The sequence below is a fragment of the Pogona vitticeps genome, chromosome 3 (assembly GCF_051106095.1).
Source record: "Pogona vitticeps strain Pit_001003342236 chromosome 3, PviZW2.1, whole genome shotgun sequence".
Classification (NCBI taxonomy): Eukaryota; Metazoa; Chordata; class Lepidosauria; order Squamata; family Agamidae; genus Pogona; species Pogona vitticeps.
This window is the reverse complement of record NC_135785.1, coordinates 108,274,017-108,291,313: the sequence shown is the minus strand read 5'-3', so window position 1 is coordinate 108,291,313 and position 17,297 is coordinate 108,274,017. Positions and strand designations below refer to the sequence as shown.

The window sequence follows — 17,297 nt, the reverse complement described above, 5'->3', positions numbered from 1 at the left end:
TTTCCAACAACACAAGAGGCAACTCTACACATGGACATCACCAGATAGGCAATACTGAAATCAGATTGATTATATTCTCTGCAGCCAAAGATGGAGAAGCTCTATACAGTCAGCAAAAACAAGACCTGGAGCTGATTGTGGCTCTGACCGTCAGCTTCTGATAGCAAAATTTAAGCTTAAACTGAAGAAACTAGGAAAAACCACTGGTCTAGTCAGGTATAATCTAAACTAAATCCCTTATGAATACACAGTGGAAGTGAAAAAGAGATTTAAGGAACTCAATTTGGTGTACAGAGTGCCCGAAGAACTATGGATGGAGGCTCATAACATTGTACAGGCGGCAGCAACAAAAACCATCCGAAAGAAAAGGAAATGCAAGAAAGCAAAGTGGCTGTCCAACGAGGCCTTACAAATAGCAGAGAAGGGAAACAAAATGCAAGGGAGATAGGGAAAGTTACAGAAAATTGAATGCAGACTTACAAAGAATAGCAAGGAGAGACAAGAGGGCCTTCTTAAATGAACAGTGCAAAGAAATAGAGGAAAAGAATAGAAAGGGAAAAGCCAGAGATCTGTCCAAGAAAATTGGAGATATTAAAAGGAACCTTTTATACAAAGATGGACATGATATGATCAAGGACAAAAATGATAGGGACCTCACAGAAGCAGAAGACATCAAGAAGAGGTGGCAGGAATACACATAGGAATTATATCAGAAAGATTTGGATATCTTGGACAACCCAGATAATGTGGTTGCTGACCTTGAGCCAGACATTCTGGAGAGTGGAGTCAAGTGGGTTAGAAAACATGGCTAACAACAAGGCCAGTAGAGGTGATGGCATTCCAGCTGAACTATTTAAAACCTTAAAAGATGACACTGTTAAGGTGCTACACTTAATATGCCAGCAAGTTTGGAAAACTCAGCAGTGGCCAGAGGATTGGAAAAGATCAGTCTACATCCCAATACCAAAGAAGGGCAGTGCCAAAGAATGCGTCAACTACCGTACAATTGTACTAATTTCACATGCTAGCAAGGTGATGCTCAAAATCCTCCAAGGTAGGCTTCAGCAGTATGTGGACCGAGAACTCCCAGAAGTACAAGCTGGATTTTGAAGGGGCAGAGGAACTCGAGACCAAATTGCTAACATGCACTGGATTATGGAGAAAGCCAGAGAGTTCCAGAAAAACATCTACTTCTGCTTCATTGACTATGCAAAAGCCTTTGACTGTATCGACCACAACAAACTATGGCAAGTCCTTAAAAAAATGGGAGTGCCTGACCACCTTACCATCCTCCTGAGAAACCTATATGTGGGACAGGAAGCAACAGTTAGAGCTGGATATGGAACAATTGATTGGATCAAAATTGGGAAAGGAGTACGAGAAGGCTGTATATTGTCCCCCTGTTTATTTAACTTATATGCAGAATACATCATGCGAAAGGCTGGACTGGATGAATCCCAAGACGGAATTAAGATTGCCAGAAGAAATACTATCAACCTCAGATGTGCAGATGATACCACTCTGATGGCAGCAAGTGAGGAGGAATTAAAGAATCTCTTAATGAGGGTGAAAGAGGAGAGTGAAAAAAATGGTCTGAAGCTCAACATCACAAAAACTAAGATCATGGCCACTGGTCCCATCACCTCCTGGCAAATAGATGCGGAAGATATGGAGGCAGCGACAGATTTTACTTTCTTAAGCTCCATGATCACTGCAGATGGTGACAGCAGCCACGAAATTAAAAGACACCTACTTCTTGGGAGGAAGGTGATGACAAACCTCGACAGCATCTTTAAAAGCAGAGACATCACCTTGCCAACAAAGGTGTGCATAGTCAAAGCTATGGTTTTTCCAGTAGTGATGTATGGAAGTGAGAGCTTGACCATAAATAAGGCTGACCGCCGAAGAATTGATGCTTTTGAATTGTGGTGCTGGAGGAGACTCTTGAGAGTTCCCTGGACTGCAAGGAGAACAAACCTATCCATTTTGAAGGAAATCAGCCCTGAGTGCTCACTGGAAGGAGAGATCCTAAAGCTGAGGCGCCAATACTTTGGCCATCTGATGAGAAGAGAAATCTCCCTAGAAAAGACCCTGATGTTGGGAAAGTGTGAAGACAAGAGGAGAAGGGGACGACAGAGTACAAGGTGGTTGGGCAGTCGGACATAACTTAACAACTAAACAACAACAAAGATTAGAAGTAAAGGTCTTGAGACCATATCCGAATTTTCAGGGTATACAAATTATTTGTTCCTAACAGCCATGTCCATGTTGGCTGGGGTGGTGGTGGTGGTGGTAGTGGGACACACCGAGGTACATATACCATACATACGTACGTACGTACGCACGTACGCACGCACGCACGCACGCATGCGTGCACACACACATATACATACACATACACACGTGTGTGTGTGTGTGTGTGTGTGTGTGTGTGTGTGTGTGTGTGTGTGTGTGTGTGTGTGTGTGTGTGTGTGTGTGTGTGTGTATGGACATGGCTGTTAGGAACACACACCATTAGTGGCAAGAAACTAGTTAGGAGAGCGAACACTTTTGGAGCCAAGGATCCCACACACACACAACCCAGCTAATCAGGAGTGCTCCAATGGGTGGACCTTTGCTGAGCCACAGGTTATATTTCTGTTTTGAAGCAGTGCTACATAGGTGTCCTTCTAATCAGTCTTGATTAACCACAGGTATGAAAATTTGGGCTGTGATATTCTTAGGGGGAAATGAATCTTAACTGTGTACTATTGAATTATAGAGGTTTGCTTTTTTAGGATCTGCCTCTAGATTATAGGGCTGCACTGTTATTATACACTCTTGTCATAGACAGTGGCAGACTGTAATCTGAGTAGAGGAGGTGCCACACCCCACAGTGTACCCTCTCTGTTATGCTTAGGGAGAAATGAATCTTAGCCCTGTACCCTTGGTGAAGAACCTTCATCAAAGGATTCCTAAGAGGATTCTCTTCCTGTTGCCTTCAGACAGTGGTCAGGAACCAGGGGTAAATTACCCCAAATATGGTAAAAATGAAAATCCTGGGGGTAATGAGGACGGTTGCGGCAGCACGACCGTCCTCATTACCCCCAGGCATTTTATTTCCGACGATGCTGTGTGTTATACCTACAAGGACCTGGCACAGTGCAATGCAGTGTCAGGTCCTTGTGTATGCACACTTGCCTTGCTCATGGAGGCGGAACCCGGAGCAAAATCATCTTATCCTGACTCAGCATCAGGTCCTTCTGTATGCGCGCTTGCCTTCTGGATGGAGGCAGGGCTGGGAACGAGTCCATCTTCTCCTGACTTGCAGACTGCCGCTGCCATGCTGGTCTGCAAGTCTTTCAGCATTTCAGCTTTCTGCCAGTGTCCTGTCAAGGAACAAACCGATTATATAATCATCAATGGTTGCCAGGCTGTGTGTACTATAAATTTTATACCACACACAGCCTGGCAGCCATTGATGATGATGATAAATAGCAGTGCACTGGTAATTTGATGTTGGGCTGTGGCACCAGGGTGGGTGACATGACCTTTAGTCTGGTTTGTTCCTTTTTGCACACCACACACAGAATGATTAAAGTGGTAGGGAAAGCCCCCCCCCCCCAAATCTGCATTGGCTGTCTCTAGCGAGCCCATCATGGCTAGCACCACTTTGGCAGCCACTGATGATGATTAAATCCTCTGCGAGCTAGCAAAAATTTAATGCAACTTGCTAGGTACATTGGACACCTTACTACTCCCTATACCACCCCATGGCTGGTGTGCAATGTGTTCCAGCAAAAATAGTGCACATCTGTATTAAATTTGGTGCATCCTGCTAGTTCGGTACATAGCCTGGCAGCCATTGATACTGATGATATAGCCTGCTAATTCGGTACACAGCCTGGCAGCCATTGTAATTTTGAATAGATTCAATAAGATTTTGAATCCAAATAATATATGATTTCCTTCCTTTCAAATCAATGGGGTAATGTCGGCATATTTAAATTTGGGGGTGGGTGGGTTAAAAGGTAAAAAAGTTCCCTGACCCCTGCCTTAGGAGGTATTTGAATTTCTCAAGTAGCTCTGTTAAGTTCCATTTTGCCAGATCATTTCTGCTTTTCTTTTGAGCAAGTTTCACAAAACCATCAAAGAATACGCCCACTTTGGAGCTAGGAGAGCAGCAGTTTGATAGTGGCACCCACTCCTTTGCTCCACCTACAGCTTCCTTTGCAATAGAATGCTGGAGTTGAAACATGAGGGGTTGTTATAGCAACCCAACTGATAACGCTTCTCTGTTGAGAAATCCAGTGGGACACATGTTTTAGGATTCTTTCCTAACTTTTGCTAAAGAAAAATTCAGGAATATGTCCCAAAAGGTGTTTTCATAGTATTTGCTTGCCACCTGGATCTCTTTAATTTTGTTCCATCTTCTCATATAAATAAAGCTAAAGGCATTTTTCATCTTTTCAAGACCAAGCAGTGCATAACCAACTTTGACTTTGAGAGTACATGAGCACCATAAATAACATTTTACTTCATGCCTTCATCTCCCTTTGCTTGGGGTGGAGTAGCCTTAATTTTCCTTCAAAAGGAAGGGTATACATATGGATAGGAATCCAACACTCTCTAATCTCACTCATAGTATCAGTTATGCTTTCTCTGAACAAAAAGCTTGTTTTCTAAGCAATATGAAATACACAGTTATACACAGATAGAGGCTTCCCAAAAGCATTGGCTAGATATGTCACTTTCCTCTGGAGTCTGGACCTGGTGTAAATAGTTTCTTCTCTGGTCTCTTGTGCTTCCGCTGTTGTTTCTTCTTCTTTTGTTGGTCTACTTTTGTATCACTCGGGAACTCGTCACTCCTTCAGTTATCAAGGACCACTGACCTCATTGCTGATTTCACAGGATCTAGTTTTATGTTAATTGTGTAAAATGTTGCTAAATTAGGACAGGAAAGTCTCATTAGGATTACCTAATGATAAAAACGCATGCTTCTCTAAGAGTTGTATTGGAAGGGAAATTTCAGCAGGTGGACTGCATGTGTGCCTGTATTTTTGTGGGTCACAGGTAGCATGGACCTACTTTATGGTCTTAGCTGTCTTGGCAGCATAAACTGGAAATGTTTTGTATCTGTGACACTGGGCACCAGAGAGGAATTGAGTATGAAAAGTGGTGGAGATACTGCATTATTTTTGTCTAATGAAAACGTAGAGTTGTTTCGCTTGCCTTACATAGTTGGCCTAATTTGCAGCAGTTAAGTACTTAGAGATCTGAATATAGTGCACTGATGTTTTAATATAAGGTTCTGGTTTTAAATAACAAACTGTTTTTTTTCCCTTTTTGTTCTGTTCCAAAGAAAATGCTTCCCAAAGTGAGCTCAGAGATCTGCATTCTGAGTTCACTCTTTTGAAACAGGTCAACCATCAACATGTCATCAAACTTTATGGAGCTTGCAGCCAGGGCGGTAAGTGCCAGGCACTTCGTTACACATAGATAATGTTATTTAGGAGTAAGAGATGGGGCAGTCATATCTGCTGTGAAAGAAGGGCTTGTACGTCACAGTGACTCTGTAGATAAAGGCTCTTAAAAGCAGTAAGTCTTCATCAATAGAAGAATCTGCTCGCAGTGCCTGTTCATTAAGTGGGCAGGTTTGCAGTTAGTTCTGTTTGGATCTTCTGGTCATTCTCCACTGAGAACCTCTGGTTCATTGGGTGTGGTTTCATTTGAAGCGTTTTCAGTGGAGACATAGAGGCTCACTTCATGGGCTGTCAGCCTCTATGTCTTCCTGCAGTGCTCCAAATAACAGGTTTACCCTGCTATTTGGAGCACTGCAGGAACAGATTGGTGTGCTCTTAAAGACCGCGTTTGCTAGAGTACGTCAGCCCACCCTCTGAATGTTCCTACTCATACCTTTCTGGCCCCTGTCAAGGGGTTTCTACATTTACATGATGCAAGTAGGATTGCTCTTGTTTGGATTGGTTCCAGCACATGTGATCACTGGAACTAATACAAAGCAAGTCTTCCACTTTCAGTTTACCAATATCACAAAGTGGCTTAATAAGTGAGCACTTCAGGATATTGGCAAATTAATCACTTCCTCGCTCAGCAGAGGGCAGAGGAAGTAGAGAGGGATTATTTGACTGTATGTAGATTATTGCCAATGTGCTAAATCAGTTATAAAGAATGTGTTAAAAACTTTTCTTTGCCCAGTTTTGTGAATAAAGGCACAACTGGTAGGAAGAAATGTAAGGAAAATGTGCTATTTCTGATGTAGACACTTATTGGACACTGTGCCCAATGTCCAGTCTTTGTGTTTGTGTAATTCCAACGCCAGAAACTGCCACAGCACTCAGTGAGATGAAGATTATGTGCCTGGTCCCTTGCAACAGGCATTTCATAAGATGTCGTGGCAGTTCCTGTAGTTGAAGCTCCAGATGTACATAAATATGGAATTGGATGCTTACCAATATATTTTAAATATGTTGATCATGCGGGTATGAAATTTTTGAACTCTCCAGCTATTATACTCAACACTGTATCACTCAAGAGACAATGTGTGGAGGTGGTTATGAAGCAAACCTTTTTAATGGACTAGAAATGTCAAAAAACTTTTTGTGAAAGCCTATAACTGAGAGCTTTAACAAAACACTGTAGTTACTGTGCAGGAAACAGAACAGAACTCTGACAATTGTCAGAGACTGCAGAAAATCATGTTCATGGACATCTGCATTACACTTTATATGAACATCCTAAATAATAGATTTTTTTAAAAAAAAACCTACCTTGGAAGAAATGTGCCCCTGGTCCTACCCCTGCCCTAGCCATTATGCCAAGATGATATGTTCCCAAAAGTATACACACCCCATTTCTTCATCTGCTTGCCTGTATCGATAGTGCAAAGAAAATAAAAGAACTTCTGAACATGCAAATTCACTCTAAGTTCTGTTTTTTGGTTTCAAGAGAGGTTGAAAGAAAGAAAGGCTTCCAGGGACGGAAATCTTAAAAATGAAATAGAATTATGTTTTAAAACCATAAAAATTAATAAGAAACATAAGGCATATTGATGGTTGTTGTAGGTTTTTCGGGCTGTCTGGCCGTGTTCTTGAGGTTTTTCTTCCTAATGTTTCGCCAGTCTCTGTGGCCAGCATCTTCAGTGGACAGGAGTCAGAACTCTATGCTCTGGTGAGTTCTGACTCCAGTCCTCTGAAGATGCTGGCCACAGAGACTGGTGAAACGTTAGGAAGAAAAACCTCAAGAACACGGCCAGACAGCCCAAGAAACCTACAGCAACCATCGGATCCCCGCCGTGAAAGCCTTCGAGCGTACATAATGCATATTCTTTCAAAACCTATACTCGGGCAGAACTTGCTAAGCAGGCTGTTTATCCAGTTTCAATGCAGGATCTGGTGTTCGATGCAACATTCTGAGGACATTCTCTTCCATTAAAAATAATTATTTCACCTTTACAACAATGATGAGAAACATATGGTTCTCTAAATGTTGCTGGGTACTAACTCCCATCATTACCCTAACAGGCAAAATTGTCTAGGACAATAGAAGTTACAGTTCAACAGCATCAGAGAACCAGATTTTCCTGAGCCTATGCAACAGCTATGACATTTTAAGAGCTGTGTGGGAATTAGCAAGTGTCTCTACAGTCCAAAGGAGGTGGGATAGTATTTCCAAGGCTCGTGGTATTGGATTTTGTGCTGCATAAGGTTCTTATCCCTCCTAGCAGGAGGAGACTTAAAGTATAATCTTGCATATGTCTACTCAGCAGCAATTGCCATTTATTTCAAGGGAGCTTAGCCCACATGATGTGTGCACATAACTGTAGCTCTTCTAATATGCAGTGACTTTCACTGTACAGTGGTGCCTCGTATTACGAGCACTCCATTTGATGATGAAATCGCTTTACGTCGATGTTTTTGCGATCGCAAAAGCGATCGCAAAACAATGTTCTCTATGAGGGAATTTCACTTTGCAATGATCGGTCCCCTGTTTTGGTAACCGATCATCACAAAGCGATGATTTTCGCACAGCTGATCGGTGGTTTCAAAATGGCCGCTGGGTAAAAAAATGTCCGCCCGCTGTTTTCTGGGACAGATTCCTCGCTGCACGGGCAGCAAAAATGGCCGCGCCATGGAGGATCTTTGCTGGACGGTGAGTTTGAAGCCCCTAGGAACGCATTAATCGGGTTTTAATGCGTTTCTATGGGCTTTTTAAAATCGCATGACGTTTTCGTTTTACAGTGATTTTCGCGGAACGAATTAACGTCGTCATGCGAGGCACCACTGTGTTCAATTTTGTTTAATTTCTGTTATGTGGGCTACAGTCCTACACCTGCTTAAGAGGAAGAAAGACATGATCCCTGTAAACCTTATTTCTGAGTTTTAAAAAAAGGTGAATTAAAACGTGGGGACATGCTTTTAAAAAGAGTGAGGGATGTACAACTCTGGTAGTTGTACTATTTTGTGGTATGATCCAAGAAAGCAGGGGGACCTTTTTTTCTGAATGTTGTCTCTTTTTGCCTTAGGGCCTTTGTATTTAATAGTGGAATATGCCAAATATGGTTCTTTGCGGAGTTTTCTGAGAGAAAGCCGAAAAGTTGGGACCAGCTATGTAGGAAGCGAGGGGAACAGGAATTCCAGCTACTTGGATAACCCAGATGAGAGAGCCTTAACCATGGGTGACCTGATCTCGTTCGCATGGCAGATATCTCGTGGAATGCAGTACCTTGCTGAAATGAAGGTAGGGAGGTTGGCATTCTACCTTGTTTTCCCTGCCTTTTTGACCGTATACAAAATTACGTTATTTTTTTTTTCATTTCTTTTTTCCTCCCAAAGCTTGTACATCGTGATTTAGCTGCCAGAAATGTCTTAGTCGCGGAAGGACGTAAAATGAAGATCTCTGATTTTGGTCTTTCACGGGATGTTTATGAAGAAGACTCTTATGTCAAGAGAAGCAAGGTACAGCACACAGTTATTAAGGCTTAATGCAGGGCAATCCACACATTTGTGAAAAAGCACTTGGATGTAAAACACGGAAACATGTCAAACAGAAATCATGAATGTATAAAAGTTACATGTTTTGTAGTGTTTGGTAATATAGTTAATATGGGTTGAGCGTGTCAGGATTAGAGATGGACACAAACTGCCAGTTCAGAGGTTCATGCTGGTTCATCCTTTGGACAAACAGGTGTTCAGTGCTTCTCAGCCCTGTTCCTCTGATGGGTGCCCACACAGAGGCAGTGCCCAGAGGAGGTGGGGCAGGGTAGCCAGTGTGCAGCCTCAAGTGGGTGCGCGCCGAGGAAGTTGGGCTGGGAAACACTGAACACCTGAACTCCAGCTCTTGTGAGAATCAACAGAGAGTGTTTCACTCATCTTCCTAGTTCTCTGTGTTACGTCAGAAGGTGTTGCTGTGCAGTTACGCCTGGTGATATCACCTGCTTTGCAGTTTCTGTAAGTAGAGTTCTTCTTTGTGGCCTCTCTGAATCACTCCCTGTGTGATTTGCGCCTGTGTGGAGCCTCATCGGAAAATTCTAGAGCTTCTGCAGTAGCAATGAATACATTAGAATATGCCCCTCCCCACCCGTATAAGTACCTTGGCACCAAGTGTCCCCTTTCAGTTTCTTTCAACCGCTGCATTGAGAGCCTCATAATTCTGTTTCTGTGAGTAAAAGAGAAAGAGAGCTTATTCTTGATTCCTTCCTGTTATCAATCATTTCTTTTAAACTATCAGATTATCATCAGAGTTTTTTTTCCTTTACCCATCGCTTGGCCTCCGGCCGCAGCACCCCTCCCCCTTCAATCATTGTTTTTTCTCCTCAATTATTTCTCCTATTCATGTCCCCTTTGGGTCCATTTAAGCATTGCATTGTCTGTGATAATAAATTCCCACTTTCCGACAGACACACTAAGTGCCTTTTCTGTTTGGGAGAACAACATCAAACTTCCCTCTGTATCCACTGCAAAAATTTTAAGCGCTGAGTTCTTCGATCTCGCCTCTCGAGGCTAAATCTCCAATTTTGGGAAGAATCGTTACAACATTTCAAATGGCCCATCCTCCCTGTAGGGCCACTTCCCAAACCAAAGTCATGGGAAAAGCCATTACTGAATCATCGAAACAATGTCTATTGGCTACACCAGCTCATTCCGATTCTCCATCTGCATCGTCTAAGACCTCAAAGACACACAAATTGAAACCCTCGATACTGAAGTCCTCGACTTTGAAAACAACGTCTAAACCAGCCCCTAGAGTGATTCGCCCTCACTCCACCAGAGCAGTGACAGCCTCTACAGCCTTTCTCTGCAGCATACCTCTTCCAGAGGTCTGCGCCTCTACCACTTGGGCACAGCCATTTACATTTATCCGTCATTATAGACCTCCGGCAGAAGTCTAATGCGGCATTTGGACATGCTGTTCTAGCCTCTACCTTGGCATGAGACCCTGCCTCCTCGTAAGACAGCTTATCAGTCACCCAGGGTGTGATTCATAGAGGCCGCAAAGAACAACAACAGGTTACCCACCTGTAATTGTAGTTCTTTGAGTGGACCTCTGTGATTCACACATCCCGCCCATCCTCCCCTCTGTCACGCCATTGTTTGCTTACTATTAAACGGCGGTTGACACAACTGAAAGGGGACGCTTGGTGCCAAGGTATACAGATGGGGAGGGGCGTATTCCAATGTGTTCATTGCTATCGCAAAGCTCTAAAATCTTCCGATGAGGCTCCGTGCAGGCGCAAATCACCCAAGGTGTGAGTCACAGAGGTCCACTCAAAGAACTACACTTGCAAGTGGGTAACCTGTCATTATCCCTGTTAATGCCTGGAAGCAATACCTCTTATTACGTGATAAGATGTATTAGATAGCTAGTGCCTGATAAGAATAGTTGATGGCCAGATATATTTCAGTGGGAGCTGAGATGACTCAGAAAACTTGGGCTCATCTAAATGGAGCATTGTTAGTTCCACCACTTTGTACTAGTTGGTACCTAATGAAACTGATCTCATTGGGGGCTTCTATCCACATGTATTCTTAAGTACACTTCTCTTGAAGAAATTAGCCCTTCGTCAAGAAATAATTCGTTTTTTTAAAAAATATATAGATATTGAGGAAACACCTCAAAAATCATCTGCTCTGCAGGATTTTTCTTTGTTTTAGTTTTAGTAGAGCTAGTACTAAACTAAAAGTTTCCAATGAGCGGCCTTGACAGCAGATAACCACTGCAAATCCACTTAGTAAATCTGTAGCCTTTAAAAACAATTTTTTTCAACAGTTCAGAAACGGTCTTCTCTTGCTGTTATTTAGTTCTTTTAATGTTCAGTTGAAACATTCCAACCTGAGAAACTCTGGCTGCCTGAATGCCTTAAAAATAATAATTTCAGAGGTGGTTTAAAAAAAAAAACATAAAGCCTGGAGTTTTGTCACTCTTTGTCATGGATCATGGAAAAATACTGATATCAGAACATAATCAGATATATATGGAGGAACAAATGCTTCATCTAGCTGAGCCCATAAATGATTGGTAGAGATGTCTTTCTTCCTGTACAACCCAGGAAGATGTTGTAAATAAGGTATGTGCATGTGGGAGGAAGTTAGTTTGAGTTAACAACTAAGGCTGTGGCTAGACAGTGACATTATCCTAGATTTGATCAGTCTAAACAAGGTTGCGTGAATTGCAGTATAAATTTAGAATAATCCTTGCATCCACTTGCAAGGATTGGGTGGTTTGGGAACAGGAAACCACACTGTACCTCAAAATGACCCTATGTAGCCTGTTCCTGCCTTTTAGCATCCATATCCTTGCATCTTCTCCCCCACTGTGGCAAGCAGTGGGAACCTCGGGTGGGGGGGAATATTTCTTTGAATATTTATTGATAAGTGACATGTCACTTCATTGGCTTCCCACCAAAGTCATATGGCATTGGATTGTGAAGAAACGGGGGGAAAGGGGGGGAAAACGTTACCCTCTGCATCATCTCCTCTCTCCCACTTCCTGGGAAGGAGGGGAAACCTGGATTTTTTTTTTAAAAAAAAATGTTGGTAAGTGAGGTTTGCCTCCCAAGTCACACAGCACTGAACTGCTGGGGAAAACACTAGTGCCTCTTTGGTTCAGTACTGGCAAGCATACATCCTAGAAACCAAACTAAAAAGGAGTCATCCTACCCATGCTAAAATAAAATAAATGGTAACCCCCACTAGGGGTCCAAAAAGGCACTGATCACCATGGAAAAGGGTAGGGCTGGTTTAGAATCATCAGGACATTGTGTAGTCACTGAAATATAGATTGAACCTGATCATGCCAAAAGCCATCTAGAATGCGAGACAAAGCACTATCTGGTCACATTCTAAGTCTGAAAATGTGTCAGAGAACTATCTTGGCTCTTGGAGGAAATCCTGTGGCTTTCTCTGTTCTCTAGAAACCTAACAGGGAACTAGAATCAGACTCCAGCTTATCTGCATAGATGTAATAGATCTAAAAGCAAAGTTTAAGATATGAGTTAGTGGCCTCGTCTGTACTTACATTTCCACAGTCAAAATCACACCAAAAAAATTGCCTTAGTAGTAATACTGTAACCAAAACTTGGCCAATGCATCTTATGTTTATGATTGGCTTCAACTTTATTTCATTAGAGTCTGCTTTGCTACCCAAATGGATAGACAGTTGTGTTACGTGATTAAGCCCGTAGCCTAAACCAGTGGTTCTTAACCTGGGTGATAACGCCCCCCAGGGGGCGATTTCATTTTTCAGGGGGGCGGTAGAACGAAAAGGGGCGGCGTGGGGGCGCTGGAGCAGAAGGGGGCGGTAGGGGGCGCTGGAGCAAGCCAAACCTGTGAAGATGGCTGCAGCCTTTTTACAATGTGCATGAATATATATTTTCCTCCTATCTTAATTTAGTTTCAGAGTTTTCGTCTTGAAATTTTTAGTTCCTGCATTTTATGCCCTTTTTATATTTCTTTTTGAGTCTTAAAATTCGCTTGCAACTAAATCATTAAATGTTACTTTTTGGGGGCATTTCATTTTCTTGGAATTGAATTTTGTTTTCAGGAGTCATTGGATTTAAGTGTCTTAAACAAACAAACAAACAAACAAACAAGATATAATAAGAAATAAGAGGGGGGCGATGATAACTTCCTCAATGGCTCAAGGGGGCGTTTCTTTCAAAAAGGTTAAGAACCACTGGCCTAAACCACAAAATGCCATTTTAAACAATTCCTGTGATGTATACAGAGAAATTCCCCAGGTTTTTTTTTAACAGTCACACAGAATTTCCCGTTGTAGAATATTATGGCAATTACAATCTAAGATTTATATTTAAAGAAAACAAGGTTTTGTTTAAATACTTTCTCTAAGAATTTAAGAAAAAAATTGGAGAATCATTTGTCAGATCTACTTTGATTACGATTCCTGCATTGAGCAAGAGGTTGGACTCGATGGCCTTATAGTCCCTTTCAATTTAATTATTAATTATTCTGTGAAGGTTCTTACCTTGAAATATATTTTTGTTACACGTTAGAAATCTTTGAGTTCTGATTGGGATACAAAAAGGATTTCATTACTTTGCATGACTCTGTGTCACAAAAGGATGATCCTTAGGCCCTTCTCTTTACCATCTTTACTGCTTATCATTAGTTCTTTAAGCCATTCCTGTCATGTTTCAGTAGAATGGGGACAGAGGATAACATGGGATTTGCAAATAGTACAGAAGTTTCTGCCAATTAGCATAATGAACATAACTGGGAACATCCTGCCTGGCACAATATTCTTTTTCCTGGCATAATATGACAGTGGTAGATGCATGCATGAGATACAGTGTGCAATTATCTGAAAGTACAGTTTGTTACAATCCACATGAAGGAACAAGCATGTATCCTGGTAAAAAAAGACATGTGATATTAATTTACAATGTGTACAAGACAGATGTGACAGAAGTGAAATATCTGTGTGATGAGTGGCTTCAAATAGTGCTAAAGAACAACTGCAAGTAGTCATCTTCATCTTTCTTTCTCCAGGGCCGGATACCTGTAAAATGGATGGCGATAGAATCTCTCTTTGATCACATCTACACAACCCAAAGTGATGTGTAAGTCTCCATGCTTGGCTCCCTCCCCATCATATATCTTTATTATTATGTCCATACTGTGCAGTTCCACATGAGGCTGCAGAGGAACAATCTGCTCAGCAGCCCTACTTTATGAACACTACCTGGGTGGCATGCCAGCACTGAAAACTGGTTTTTCAATCAAAGCATCAAGTCAAATATTCAGCGCTTTTCCCTCCCCACATCACCTCCTAGGTCACAGTAATTCTAAATTCTCTTGGTTAAGACTTCAGCAGTCAAAACATGCATAGATCTAAATTGCTTGCATTCTCTCAGGCACTTCCCCTCTTACTATGGGAAATTAAAATTGAAATGGATTGCTGTAAACCAGATAACATTAATTTCCATGCAATTAGAGTTCCTGAGATGAGTTGAATCCCTTGTCATCCTTGATAGAAGAGAAGTTGCCTGGAAAGTAGATGGCTAATCTCAATGAGATTTTCCTGTTCATTTGTGATCCTTGCACTGGCTCTCGTGCTGCTGGCTATATATTGAAGGAGACCTTATGCTTGGAAGGCACCGTCGGCAGCCTTGATCCAGAATCTTGATCCCTTAGTCTTGATCCCATAGTCTTGATCCAACAGCCAGTTTTTGGAGCCCTGCTTTCATGCATTACTAATAATCCAGACCTCAGCAAACGAGGTAGATTAGTCAGTGCAGATTGTGGGTGCCACCAGAATATTCTCAGCTGACCTCATAGGCCATTGGAACACACTAGATTCTAGAAAGCTTTTCTATTCAAGTTGGCTTCTCAGTCTGAACAGCTTCTCAGTGTGAGCAACTTGGGTAGCCAAGCAGACTTGTTTTCCTCAGCCTTGATCACCACTCTGTCACTGACCATGTCCTCTGTCTTTTGCCTCTGGTTCTCTAATAATCCTCTCTGAATCTATTTAGTTTTACTTTAACTTTATTTGGACTTATACCCCGCCCCTCTAGACAAAGTCTACTTGGGGCAGCTTACAGGAGTAATAAAATAAAATACAATACAATAAGATACATAATGATAAAACCTACTAACAGATGCATATATAGATTATCAAGATGAAATATCTGAGAAAGAATTGAGAAAGAAAGATCAATTAATTGACTGGAGGGAAGGCCTGCCTAAAGAGCCAAGTTTTTAAATGGCTTTTAAAAACACCCAGCAAGGGAGCCAGGTGGATTTCCATTGGGAGAGTGTTCCACAACCAAGGGGCCACTGCTGAGATGGCCCGGTTTCTTGTTCTTTTCTTCCGGGCCTCTCTCGGCGTAAGGCCCCTCAGCCATCCCTGCTGGCTTTGTCGAGTGATTTGGGTAGACCTGGGTGGGAGAAGGCGATCTGCCAGGTATGGAGGTCCCAAACCGTTTAGGGCTTTATACGTCATCATTAAAACTTTGAAATCAGTGCGGAAATGAATGGGCAACCAATGCAAAGCAGCAAGGGTGGGGGAGATATGCTGATATTTCCTCAACCGCACTAAGGAGCCTGGCTGCTGCATTTTGCACCATTTGAAGTTTCCGCATCAATCCCAAAGGCAGTCCCACGTAGAGTGTGTTACAATGGTCTAATCTCGAGATTATGAGCGCATGGACAAGAGTAGTGAGGGACCCCCCATCAAGATATGGTTGCAGCTGGGCAATCTGCCATAGGTGAAAATAGGCGGAACGGACCACGGACGCTACCTGGGTTTCCATGGTAAGCGCCGGGTCCAGATGTATCCCCAAGCTGCGAACCTCGCTCTTTGTGGTGAGGGTCGACCCCCCAAAAGAAAGGGAGTCACCCAGACCACTGATGGAAGGACCACCCATCCTCAAGACCTCTGTCTATCAGGATTGGATCCCTTCAGTTGCAGCAAGCCTTAAATTTTGGGCAAAACCTGGCAGCAGTATAATAGTGAAGGAGTGATGAAAGACACAGCTTTATTCATTTGCTGCTATATCTTTATCCTTAGAATGTTAACATTTGATTTAAAGGAGGGCCTCATTAGACTGTACAGTGGGGTCTCTACTTAAGAACGTCCCTACCTAAGAACAATTCCACTTAAGAACAGCTCCATTTGCTAAATTTTTCTTCTACTTGAGAACAAAAATCCAGATAAGAACAGGAAAAAAAAACTTTCCTGCTCTTTTTTTAACCTTAGGTCATCTTAGGTTAAAAAAAGTTCTCCCCCTAGTGATAGAGTGGTATTAACCAGCTTTGCATTAGTTCCTATGGGAACTAATGCTTCATTGTACGAACGCCTCTACATAAAAAAAACAGCCAGAACGGATTAATTGGTTTTCAGTCCATTGCTTCAAAATTAGCTTCGTCAGAAGTGCTTTTAACACTGTTCCCTGACCTAAGGGGAAAAAAAGAAGAAAAAAACCCCTCTAGTGGTAGAAGGCGGAATAGCAGCTTCCCATTAGTTTCTATGGACGGAAAAGAGCAGATACGGATTAAATGGTTTTCAATGCATTCCTATGGGAAATGCAGATTCTACATAAGAATTTTTCCACTTGAGAACCACCTTCCAATACAGATTAAGTTCTTACAGTAAGTAGAGACCCCACTGTAGTGATGTTGCATTGTCTTTGACAGCCATTACTCACAGTACACTTCCACTAGGCTTGTCAGATCCCATGTGCATCTGGTTCTCTCTTGCTTTAGAACATTCAGAGAAGATAGTTTTCCCATTTTAGAACAGCTGTGCTGTACACACTGTCTCGTTTGTGCAGTTATTAAGGACAAAGATTTTGCTTAATAGAATCTGGCAACTGTACAACTCTTCCTTCAGAAATCATTGAATTTACCCGTTTTCATTTTATGAGGAGCCATAGTTCTACGTTGTTGACTCTGTAAAATTCTAAAGTTCAGTACTAACTATAACATAGCCTCTCTGGGAGAAAACAAAGGTTCTTTAGCATAAAGTTATAAGAATGTGAAGAAGGAATCCTCGAGGGAAAAAGAAAAGAAAAAAGAGAAGAGAAGAGAAATGCTTGCAACTTGAAAGACAATACTGGGTCCTGGGCATATAGAAGAATACTGAGTAAACTTCTTGTGCATATTCCAGTCATTGAATGAAGAGGTAGCCACAGAACGTTGGGAAACTGCCAGTTCAAACTATTAACTAAAATTATTTGGTAGCAAGTGATGTGGAAAACTTAACAAATTCAGTCTGGTTGGAGATTCACTTTGTGCAACCATTGGTTTAGGCCATGTTCCTTACATAATTAGGAAGTAGCTGAG

The 17,297-nt window shown here is 42.0% G+C and overlaps 1 protein-coding gene across 2 annotated transcripts in view; it reads left to right on the top strand.

Moving 5' to 3' along the window:
• RET (ret proto-oncogene) overlaps positions 1-17,297 on the top strand; it is a 136,648-nt gene that overhangs the window by 105,780 nt on the left and 13,571 nt on the right. For both annotated transcript variants that reach the window (XM_020802288.3, XM_078391039.1), the window contains exons 13-16: positions 5,342-5,449; positions 8,522-8,736; positions 8,832-8,954; positions 14,004-14,074. In XM_020802288.3, the coding sequence (XP_020657947.2) occupies positions 5,342-5,449; positions 8,522-8,736; positions 8,832-8,954; positions 14,004-14,074 (517 nt within the window). The remainder of the gene's footprint in view (positions 1-5,341; positions 5,450-8,521; positions 8,737-8,831; positions 8,955-14,003; positions 14,075-17,297) is intronic.